This window comes from Cicer arietinum, chromosome 5, assembly GCF_000331145.2.
Source record: "Cicer arietinum cultivar CDC Frontier isolate Library 1 chromosome 5, Cicar.CDCFrontier_v2.0, whole genome shotgun sequence".
NCBI classification, from domain to species: domain Eukaryota; kingdom Viridiplantae; phylum Streptophyta; class Magnoliopsida; order Fabales; family Fabaceae; genus Cicer; species Cicer arietinum.
Window position 1 is genome coordinate 36,677,031 of NC_021164.2, and position 12,401 is coordinate 36,689,431.

General features: G+C 37.0%; 1 protein-coding gene across 1 annotated transcript; it reads right to left on the reverse strand.

The window, feature by feature from the left end:
• Positions 1–10,424: 10,424 nt before the first annotated feature.
• On the reverse strand, positions 10,425–10,958 carry LOC140920438 (secreted RxLR effector protein 161-like). Its single transcript, XM_073368710.1, has one exon. It carries the CDS (start codon positions 10,956–10,958, stop codon positions 10,425–10,427), a length of 534 nt encoding a protein of 177 aa, XP_073224811.1.
• Positions 10,959–12,401: the final 1,443 nt, after the last annotated feature.

A 12,401-nucleotide genomic window follows, 5' to 3' on the forward strand; every position in this document is an offset into this window, starting at 1 on the left:
AATCCATCTGGTAATCTGATTCAGCGTGACTGTGAGATTGCAGGTAACACTCTAACTGCACTCTTTGATTCGGGGGCAACCCATTCCTTCATTGCTATGGATTGTGTGAATCGTTTGAAGTTATCTGTGTCTGCTTTACCTTTTGATTTGGTTGTTTCCACACCTGCTAAGACTTTGACAGTAAATTCTGCATGCTTACACTGTCAAATGACTATTCAGAATATGGATTTTTTGGTTAATATAATTTGTTTACCGCTACAATCACTCGAGGCCATCCTCGGTATGGATTGGATGTCTTACCATTATGTGATCTTGGATTGTGCTCGTAAATTGGTTCTTTTCCCCGAACCAGGAGTTGTTAAGTATTTAGCTGCTAACAAACTCCGAGTGTCGCTAAGCGAAGGGACTCATGAGTTTTTGTCTCTAGCAAATGTAGAGGCAAAGATAAATGTGGAAATAGAAGATGTCACCCAGGGACGAGACCAATTTCAATGGCACCGTATCGAATGTCGCCATTGGAATTAAATGAGCTCAAAAGTCAAATTGAAGACTTGTTGGAGAGGAAATTTATAAGACCGAGTGTATCACCGTGAGGAGCTCCAGTTTTGCTAGTTAAGAAGAAGGACGGAAGCTCGCGCTTATGTGTGGATTATAGACAGCTTAATAAGGCAACTATTAAGAATCGTTATCCTTTGCCACGAATCGATGATTTGATGGATCAATTGAGAGGGGCCGCGATATTTTCGAAGATTGACTTGAAGTCGGGTTACCATCAGATCCGAGTAAGGGAAGGAGACATTCAGAAAACAGCTTTCAGAACCCGCTACGGACATTATGAATACCTGGTTATGCCGTTCGGAGTTACCAATGCACCGGCAATTTTCATGGACTACATGAACAGAATCTTTAATTCGTTCCTTGATAAATTCGTGGTGGTATTCATTGATGATATATTGATTTATTCAAGGACCGAAGAAGAGCATGGAGAACATTTGCGACAAGTTCTTGAGATTTTACGCGAGAAGCGATTGTACGCCAATCTGTCGAAGTGTGAATTTTGGCTAGAGAAAGTGAATTTCTTGGGACATGTGATAACCAAGGAAGGAATCGCTGTAGATCCGGCTAAGATTGAGGCGGTTCTTGCTTGGAAACAGCCTCAGACTGTCACTGACATACGAAGTTTTGTGGGACTGGCAGGGTACTACAGGAGGTTTATCGAAGGTTTTGCTAAGATTGTGGCTCCACTGACACAACTTACCAGAAAAGATCAACCGTTCGCATGGACGGAGAAGTGTGAAGAAAACTTCCAGTTACTGAAGAGGAAATTGACGACCTCACCTGTATTGGTATTACCGCAATCAGAAGAACCCTATGAAGTTTATTGTGATGCATCTCACCAAGGGTTAGGATGTGTTCTGATGCAACACAAGAAAGCTGTGGCTTATGCCTCGAGACAATTGAAGATTCACGAAAGGAACTATCCTACTCATGATTTGGAGCTTGCCGCGGTTGTTTTTGCATTAAAGATCTGGAGGCATTATTTATATGGGTGCACGTTCACCGTGTTCAGCGACCATAAAAGCTTGAAATATTTGTTTGATCAGAAGGAGTTGAACATGCGCCAGAGACGATGGATGGAGACTCTCAAGGATTTTGATTTCACACTGCAGTACCACCCTGGGAAGGCCAATGTAGTGGCTGATGCGTTGAGCAGAAGAAGTGTATCGGTGTCTTCACTAATTATGGCTAGACAACAAGAGTTGTGGGAAGCTTTTAGAGACTTGCACTTGAACGTAGAGTTTGCACCGGGAATTTTGAAATTCGGAATGATTAAGATCTCGAGTGGATTACTTGAAGACATTGCGAATTCTCAGGATGACGTCTTAATTCAAGAGAAGAGGAATCTAATAGTACAAGGGAAGACGACTGAGTTCAAGATTGGGGCTGATAATGTTTTGCGGTGTAATGGTAGGATTTGTGTACCAGGAATTACAGATATGCGGAAAACGATTTTAGAAGAGGCGCATAAGAGTAAGCTGAGTATTCATCCTGGAGCAACAAAGATGTATCAGGATTTGAGGCAGAATTATTGGTGGCCAGGAATGAAGAAACATGTGGCGGAATATGTATCCACTTGTCTAACTTGTCAGAAAGCGAAGGTGGAACATCAGCGACCTGCTGGAATGTTGCAACCTTTAGATATACCTGAATGGAAGTGGGACAGCATTTCCATGGATTTTATAACCGGATTACCAAAGACAAGGAGAAAGAATGATTCCATATGGGTGATAGTGGATCGACTAACTAAATCTGCTCACTTTTTGCCGGTAAGGACCACCTATAAGGTAGATCAGCTAAAGATCTGTTGAGGGCATGTGTATTAGATGATAGAGGAAGTTGGGATGATGTGCTTCCGTTGATTGAGTTCACTTACAACAATAGTTTCCACGCAAGTATAGGAATGGCACCATATGAGGCTTTATATGGAAGACGGTGAGAATATGATTGTCGGACCAGAGATGGTGCAACAGACCACAGCTAAAGTAAGGAAGATCAAGGAGAAAATGAAGACTTCACAAGATCGTCAGAAGAGTTACGCGGACAAGCGTCGCAGACTTTTGGAATTCGAACAGGGTGACCATGTATTTCTGAGAGTCACACCTACTACTGGAGTAGGTAGAGCCTTGAAATCGAAGAAGTTGACTCCGAAATTCATTGGACCATATCAGGTTTCTGCACGAATTGGGCCTGTTGCTTATCGGATTGCATTGCCTCCGATACTGTCCAATATTCATGACGTGTTTCATGTGTCACAGTTGAGGAAATATCTTGCAGATCCAACTCATGTGATCGAACCAGACACAATCCAACTGAAGGATAACTTGTCATTTGAAGTACCACCTGTGAGAATTCATGACCGGAAGATTAAGCGATTGAGGACCAAGGATGTTTCATTGGTCAAGGTAATTTGGAACCCAATTACTGGAGATGCGACTTGGGAACTGGAGAGCAAGATGAGAGAACAACACTCATAGTTATTGATCGACGCATAGTTTCGAGGACGAAACTAATTTTAGGGGGGTAGTAATGTAAGACCCATAATTTTAAAGTACACTTTATGTATTTTTGTGTATTTTGGATTTTGGCTCGGAGGCTTTTTAGCCAAGGATAATAATATTTTGGAGTTTATATGATCAAAAAGATATTTTGATGCCGATTAGAATTACTCGTCGATAAATAAATTAAATTAACTGCGGCGAATTGTTTACGAAGAATTTAATGCGTTACGGGTGAAATGGTAATTTAACAAATATCTAGATATTTTGAGATATTTGTTAAAAGTAATTAATATATATATATATATATATATATATATTAATATCGGTTTACTTAATGTGTATTTGAGGAAAATGTTTAAGTTAACTGGGCGTTGAGAATGGGGAATCTCTTAATGTCTCGGTTACTTAACTATCGTTTTTGAAAATCGTTTCGGTAAATGAGTATTAAGAATGGGGAATCTCTTAATGACTCGTTTACTGAATGTTTTGCGAGAAAATCGTTTAAGTCAAAAGTATATTAAGAATGGGGAATCTCTTAATGACTCGTTTACTGAATGTTTTGCGAGAAAATCGTTTAAGTCAAAAGTATATTAAGAATGGGGAATCTCTTAATGACTCGTTTACTGAATGTTTTGCGAGAAAATCGTTTAAGTCAAAAGTATATTAAGAATGGGGAATCTCTTAATATGACTGTTTGCTTAACGTTTTGTTTTGAAAATCATTAAGTTAAATCGGTATTAAGAACGGGGAATCTCTTAATGACTTATTTAATTAATGTTGTTTGAAAGTCGTTTCGGTAAATGAGTATTAAGAATGGGGAATCTCTTAATATGACTGTTTGCTTAACGTTTTGTTTTGAAAATCATTAAGTTAAATCGGTATTAAGAACGGGGAATCTCTTAATGACTTATTTAATTAATGTTGTTTGAAAGTCGTTTAAGTTAAATGGGTATTAAAAATGGGGAATCTTTTAATATCTGCATTTGCTTAACGATTGTTGTGAATGGAGTCTGTGTATGCTCATGCATTTCATTTGGTAAATTGTGTCGACCCGTGATAGGTGACACCTTGGTAAACTGTATTGACCCGTGATAGGTTGTACGTTTACGATTTACTATTTAGTAATTCGTGTTGACCCGTGATAGGTGACACCTTGGTAAACTGTACTGACCCGTGATAGGTTGTACGTTTACGATTTACTATTTAGTAATTCGTGTTGACCCGTGATAGGTGACACCTTGGTAAACTGTACTGACCCGTGATAGGTTGTACGTTTACGATTTACTATTTAGTAATTCGTGTTGACCCGTGATAGGTGACACCTTGGTAAACTGTACTGACCCGTGATAGGTTGTACGTTTACGATTTACTATTTAGTAATTCGTGTTGACCCGTGATAGGTGACACCTTGGTAAACTGTGCTGACCCGTGATAGGTGGTACGTTTACGATTTACGTTTTTGGTAAATTGTGTTGACCCGTGATAGGTGACACCTTGGTAAACTGTACTGACCCGTGATAGGTGGTACATTTACGATTTACGTTTTTGGTGAATTGTGCTGACCCGTGATAGGTGGCACCTCGGTAAACAGTACTGGTCTGTGATAGGCGGTACGTTTACGATTCCCGCTTTTTCTTTTAGTAAATCGTGTTGACCCGTGATAGGTGACACCATGGTAACTGTACTGACCCGTGATAGGTGGTACATTTACGATTTACATTTTTGGTGGATTGTGCTGACCCGTGATAGGTGGCACCTCGGTAAACAGTACTGGTCTGTGATAGGCGGTACGTTTACGATTCCCGCTTTTTCTTTTAGTAAATCGTGTTGACCCGTGATAGGTGACACCATGGTAACTGTACTGACCCGTGATAGGTGGTACATTTACGATTTCCGCTTTTTCTTTTAGTAAATCGTGTTGACCCGTGATAGGTGACACCATGGTAACTGTACTGACCCGTGATAGGTGGTACATTTACGATTCCCGCTTTTTCTTTTAGTAAATCGTGTTGACCCGTGATAGGTGACACCTCGGTAAACTGTACTGACCCGTGATAGGTGGTACGTTTATGATTTACGCATTTTAGTAAATCGTGCTGACCCGTGATAGGTGGCACCTCGGTAATTGGTACTTTGGCCTGCGATAGGCGGTACAATTATGATTTACGGCCCTTCGAGGAGGGTTTTGGTTTGGAATTCCGAGTCCATGCATTTTGGCATATACGCATTGCATTAGGGTGCTTGGCACACGAGTCGTGTTTGAATCAAGTATATGATTGAGTGGTTTGAATTGGAATTGTTGTGGTAATTGTGTTGGAATTGCTAAGTGTTATGTATTGATTATCGTGTGTGAGTGCGATGGATTGTAAAACTGTTTCGAAAACCAATTCGTCGTGGTGATTGTGTGGGTTTTGCTAAGTGTTAAGTTTTGGAGTTATGTGTGAGTGTGATTGAATTAGTTTAAGTATTTTTGGAAGAATAAGCAGGGAAATCGATTTCCCAATCGATTGGATGAGTTGCAGGAAGTTCACTATTTTAACCTAATCGATTTGCCAATCGATTGTATAAATATATCTTTCAAAATCTTTTAAGAAATCGATTTGGAAATCGATTGGCAGAGAGGCAGGAACTCAGCAAAACTGCCAAAATCGATTTGGAAATCGATTTGGCAACCCAGGGACTCATCAGAACTGACAAAATCGACTTAGAAATCGATTTGGTCATGCAGGAACTCAGCAGAACTGACCAAATCGATTTGGCAATCGATTGGCTCAGCAGAAGTCCTTATTTTCAGTTAGATAATCGATTGTTCAATTGATTTATCAATGCTTTGGTCAGTTATGTATTACTTGATGATTTGAGAACTTCATTTTGATTTCATTTTTAATTGGCAAGCATTATATGAACTTTTAGCATATGGAAAATCCTTTTAAGGTGCATGCTTAGTTGAAAGGTTATTTTGTGCATTTAAAACTTAAATGTTATGTGTTATCTGTTAATTTCGGTTGGTGACCCTTTACAACTATTGTGGAAATCTGGGCTTTGCCCTCATATGAGAGCCAAGACGATCCTACTGGTTCATACCCTACGGATGGGAATGCTTGACTGCAGCTACGTTAGGAGGATCTCACGGGGCGCGTGGAGATCACTCAGGGTGTATAGTTTTTGGTAGGATGATCAGATTAGGTTGATGTATAGGGACTAGACGTCCTTCTTTTTGGGTTGGAGTATTTTGATTTGGAAAACTGTACTTATACTAATATTGTCAGTTTGACATCTTATTTGAATGGGTTCCATGTACCATTTGTTATTGTGTAAATGCTTTGGATTTATATTTGGAGAAACTTTTCCGCTGCTTGTAAATTATAATGACTCAATTATTTATCCAAAGGCATTTCCTTGTTTATTTCTCTGTTTTAGTTTAATCTCTTTCAAAAAAAAAAAATACACCCTTGCTATTGAAAATCGGGGTGTTACATTTACAAACTACCTTTTAATCATAAAAGGATTTCAACAACTCAAGCTATGTTCACAAGTATAGGCTTGAGTTACAAAGTAATAATTTTGAGAATCTTAGAATCCAGATATTTCTCAACTTTTGTTTGAGAAATATAATCTATATATTAGAGCTCAGTAATCATTGATTCTAATATCACACTAAGAAATGGAACTAGAACTTAGAATGATTTGAGGAGCTCGAGTATGATTGAATGAGTGATATTTTTCTAGGCACTTTGAGTTTTGATTTGTTCTTCATTGTGAATCTTTATTTATAGGCTTCAATGATAGCTTATGACAACTCATTGAACCATTGGAAGTAGGCCAATAGTCATGAGTAAGTGAATGGATAAGATCAGCCTAAAAGCAGGATTGTTCATGCTGAAACCAGGAATTGTTCTTGAGATCCAAGAACGTTCTTCGAATTGGTTTGAGATGAGCTGACTTGTATTTGTGATCATGTCAGTTGTTTGAAATGATTATTGGATTTAAGTCACATGTGCCGGTTTGTTTGAAGGTACAACAACAGTGTCCTTTAAAGTCTGTTAATTGTACTTGAATTTGTTTAACTTGGAGAATGATCTTGCTTTTTGCTTTTTATGAAGCACGGTGTTCAGTCCTCGAATGATGGAATAATTCTTGTTTAGGTTGATCCTCTTATATTTCTGATGAAGATATGGAATGGATAATACTTCCTAGATCTAACCTTTTACATAGAAATCTGATCATTCTTGCTTATGGCAAATGTGGAGAACGTTCTTCATTTTATAGAATTATGTCAAGAACGTTCTTCGTTTTGCAGATTTTGCTTTCTTGATTTTAATATGATATGATTTGTAATGCTTGGTACCTATCTTGTTTTAACACACTTCAATACACATGTTAAATACCAAAACACTAAGAATCATAATTATAAGTCTGAATTAACTTTTTGTTTAATTATCATCAAAAAATTTATTTAGGATTTTGTCTCAACAATCTCCCCCTTTTTTATGATGACAAAACATGTTAATTTAAATTTTTTATTTTGATTCTTATAATTCAGAGAGCTTTTCAGTAAAAAACTCCCCCTCAATATGTGCTAATCATTTGAACCAAATAATAATATTTCATTGATATAACAATAAAGATCTAGATAATTACAAGGTGGTTTAAAAAAATGCAGAAGTAGTAAGTAGTCATACAAAAAGAACTTTTGATTCTTAATATCTAAATAACTTTTCCCCCTTTGTCAAAGAAAAAAGGAATATGAGACTTATCCTAAAGCTAAATCAGAAAGATAGTGAAGGTGAAGACCCCTCAAATGATGGAGACAGTGACGACTGAGGTATGTCAAGAAAAATTGGAGGAGGATTAGGCGTTGGTGGCTCAAGTCCAAGCTTGGGAGCAAGCTGAGTAGCCATCCAGTCCCGCAAAATAGCATGCTCTTTGTCTTGATGAGCTTGCCTAACTATGATGGTTTGAAGGGCAAAAAAGATTCTAGGGATTTCCTTATATGTTTTGGATGTTTCCCTTTCCATTTCGGTCATTTTAGAAGGACATTGTTCTTTATCAATTGGAGTGGAGAGAGGAGTATTTTGGGATGGAGCAGTAGTGCTACACAATGTAGCTAAGGTGGCAAATGAAGTATTTATGTGAGGAACAGAGTTTGTAGGAGCGGAATGATGAGGAACAGTTGGACCAACTATGTCTGAATCTGGAAAGACCAAATATTGGCTTATTCCAAAGATAGAAGAAGAGGTTTTTTGTGGGGAAACAAAGGTTGGTGACATCATAGAGGTGTGCTGAATTCAAAGTGGAGGGCATTATTATCTTGAGAGGATTGATTGGTGAAGTGTGGAATAATAGATGCTAGAAGAAATACTTTATCAATGATAGGATTCAGATTTTGTGGAACAGGGAGAGACGGAGAACGTTCTTCAGCATGGTGGGGAAGGGAAGAACATTCTTGAGGTGAACACTACTCAATGTTGTCAATAAAGATGCGTGTATACCTTTTCCTTTTACTTGCAGATGGATTGAGGGCATATTTTGGAGAGGATGGAATTGTAGGAATTTGTTTCATATGGGAGATGTTTTTTAATGAGAATTTTGATATCCTAATGTATGACATTTCAGTCGACAGAGGAAACTAAAAATTCCTTAATTTTTTGGAGAAAACCATACCATATGGAATGATGTTTCTCTTATAATCCTTGTGAACTGCAGCAACCATATGTTGGATTATAAGGTAAGGCAGATTCGGCTTCTTGCAATGAAGAAGATGATAAATGACTAGTGCATCATTGTTAGAGAAAAATTTGTGGTTGCCACGGTGAGGAAGGATGAAGTGTTGACTTATACTGTTGAAAATTTTTGGAAGTGGTTTTAGGTCAGTTGAGAATATTTTTGTAGACCCTTCAATAAACAGTTCTTGAAAAACTTCTTCTTTAGTGGTGTTCAAGGTTGTGTACCAGTCTTCTCCAAAAACTGTTGGGCCTTTAGATGGTAGTTTAAGAATTTGTGCCAGAATTAAAGGTTCAAGTTGAATCTCAATACCTTTTAATGTTGAGACAATGAGGGATTTGTCTGCAAATGCTTCAGCTTTGCAGTAAAAAGCCTGAATGACCTCAGGGTAATAGCTGTCAGAAATTTTAAGGAAATCAGTCCATCCAAGCGCATCAGTATGAGGTTGAATAGAGATTCCTTCAACTTGTAGATTTTCAAATAAAAACACGACCAATGCCAATAGGTCGTTGAGAAAAATTTTCAGCATACAATGTTTTAAATTTTGAAGGAATCAAAGGTGGAATCGGGATTTTGGAAGAAGGTTTGGTGAAGGGTTTCATGGTTGTTATTTTGGAGGTTTTTGTTGATTTTGGATTTGGAGTTTTGACTGGAGAACGTTCTTGAATTTTGAGTGGAAAACGTTCTTCAGTTGGGAGTTGGGACGAAGAACGTTCTTGAGTTGAACTTTTCTTTAAAAAAAAATTAGGATTTTTTAATTTTTTTAGAGGCTAAAAACTGAGATAGAGTTGAAGATGAGGGAGATTTTGGAATTGTGGGTTTAGTTTTAGAGTAGGTGGTTTTGGATGAAAACATTTTGGAAGAAGATTTGGAGGATTTTGAAGTTGCTGGGAGTTGTGAAATTTTTGGGGATTTTGGAATTTCTGGGGATTTTGAAATTGTTGGGGATTTTGGGTTGGAAGTTTTTGATGGAGAAACAGTTTGTGATTTAGGATTTTGTGGTGGTGGTGAGGGTTCAGAATCATCATCAGAAATGATATAGATTGTAGTGTCTATATTTTTGGTTGTTGAAAGACCAATACCTGCCAAAACACGCATTAATCTTCGTTGGGAGGATGAGGTGCTTGAACTAGGGTTGAGGCTTTTTCGAAGATGGGGGTGGGGCTTGACTGATCGAAGGAATAGGGAATTGATACAGTGGAGGAAGAATGGTTGCGAGTGGTTCCAATGTGATAGGAGGGGGACTGGATTCTGGTGATGAAGACATGTAATTAGAGAATGTTCTCTCTGAAAAAGAATGTGGGGGTGATGGTGAACGATCTGTAGATGGTGAAAGAGATGATGATGGTGTTGGTGAACTAGCGTTTTTGCGTGCTGATGTTTTTGTGCGAGCCATTTTTGAAAAAGAAATAGGGTTACTACTGAAGAAAAAAATGAATATTTGCAGACAAGAGGTTGAAGTTGTTTGTTAGTGGAGAGAGATTAACGTTCTTGAGAGAATGAAGTTAGATTAAGAGTGGAGAGAGTGCCACGCGTGTGATTTGGTGGATTGGTCAGTTGAGTGTTGGGAAGGAGGAAAGTGAAAATATGTGGCCGGTGGGGCATGGGTAGATGTTACCTTTTGAAAAGTTAGCGGACATTTCAGTTTAAAAGCTGATTTTGAATGTGAGAATATCTTACTGAAAAATCTTCAAGTTGATTTTTGATCCATAAGACTTGGGAGCAACCATTTGCTGCTGAAACGTATTCATCTTCAATGGTGGATAGGGCAATAGTGTTTTGCTTTCTACATGACCAGCTGATCAACGCTTCTCCTAAGAACTGACATACACCAATTGTGCTTTTACTTTCGATCTTGTCACCAGAATATTCAGCATCACAATACGCTACATAATCAAAATGAGAACCTTTGTTATACCAAAGGTCAAGATCAGTAGTACCAACAAGATAACGAAAAATTATTTTCACGACAATTAGGTGAGATTCTTTTGGTGAAGATTGAAACCTAGCACATAATCCTATTGCAAAGACAATGTCAGGCCTACTTGCAGTTAAATAAAGTAATGAGCCAATTATACACCTATATTCTTTTTCAGAAATTGATTGTCCACTTTCATCTTTATCTAAAGAAGATGATGGATGCATGGGAGTGGTCATAATCTTGGCTTCACTCATTTTGTATTTAGTCAAACGATCCTTAATATATTTTTCTTGACAAATGAAAATTCCATTTTTATGTTGCTTTATTTGTAAACCAATAAAATATCTTAGTTCTCACATATTTTTTCATTTGTTGATCCAAAAATAATATCATCAACATACACTTGAATAATGAGAAGATCATTTTTATTTGTTTTCTTAAAAAGTATTGTGTCAATATTTCCACGGGAAAATCCATTTTTAATCAAAAAGGAGTTTAATCTTTCATACCAAGCTCTAGGAGCTTGCTTTAAACCATACAAGGCTTTGGTGAGTTTAAAAACATGTTTTGGTTTCTTTTGATCTTCAAATCCGGGAGGTTGACGAACATAAACTTGTTCATTTAAAAATTCACTTTTAACATCAATGTGAAAGATTTTGATATGTTTATAAGATGCATATGCAAGAAGGATTCTATGGCTTCTAACCTTGTAACTAGAGCAAAAGTTTCATCATAGTCTAATCCTGCTTGTTGATTATAACCTTGAGCAACTAACATTGTTTTATTTCTTACAACTTTTCCTTCTTCATCTAGCTTGTTTCTGAAAACCCATCATGTTCCAATGATTGTTTGATCTAATTGAAACACAATTCAAAATATAACAAGAAGTGTTTATAGCTTATGCCCGTAAATACTTTTCAACATTTGATTCTTCCAAGATTGCTCTTGCCATCGCTTGCAAAGTTCTATTTTTCTTTCAACAACTCCATTTTGTTAAGGAGTTCTTGCACAAGATAGATATGAGAGATACCAAATTCATCAAAAAAATGTTTTGAAAGATGCATTAATGAATTCACCTCCATGATCACTTCTCACATTGATTATATTGGATTCCTTTTCATTTTGAACCATGTTATAGAAGTTTTTGAAAGCATCAAATGCATCATCCTTTTGTTTTAAAAATAGTACCCATGTGTATCTAGAGAAATCATCAACGATAACGAATCCATATTTCATACCTCCTAGATTAGTAGTTTCGATGGGACCAAAAAGATCAATGAGAAGTAGTTCAAGAGGTTTTGTGGTTGATATAAATTATTTTGATTCAAAACTACTCTTAACTTGTTTTCCCATTGCACATGCATCACATATTTTATCTTTTTCAAAGTTTATTTTAGGAAGTCCTCTAACAAGACCTAATTTTGATAAATTTGAAATTGTTTTCATGCTTACATGTCCAGTTCTTTTATGCCATATCCGTTTGTCTTTATTTATGGACATGGTGCAGGATTCAACTGGTAGTTCTTAAAATTATAAAATATAAAGATTTTTCTTTCTAGATGCAGAAAATATAATTTCACCAGAATTTGCCATTCTCACTTCACATATGTTTGATTTAAAAATAACTTCAAAACCATTATCACAGAGTTGACTAATGCTGATAAGATTATGTTTCAATCCTTCAACATATTGAACAT

Excerpts from the sequence above, each read along its gene's own strand:
- LOC140920438 (XM_073368710.1), bottom strand. The coding sequence starts at position 10,958 with ATGAGTGAAGCCAAGATTATGACCACTCCCATGCATCCATCATCTTCT.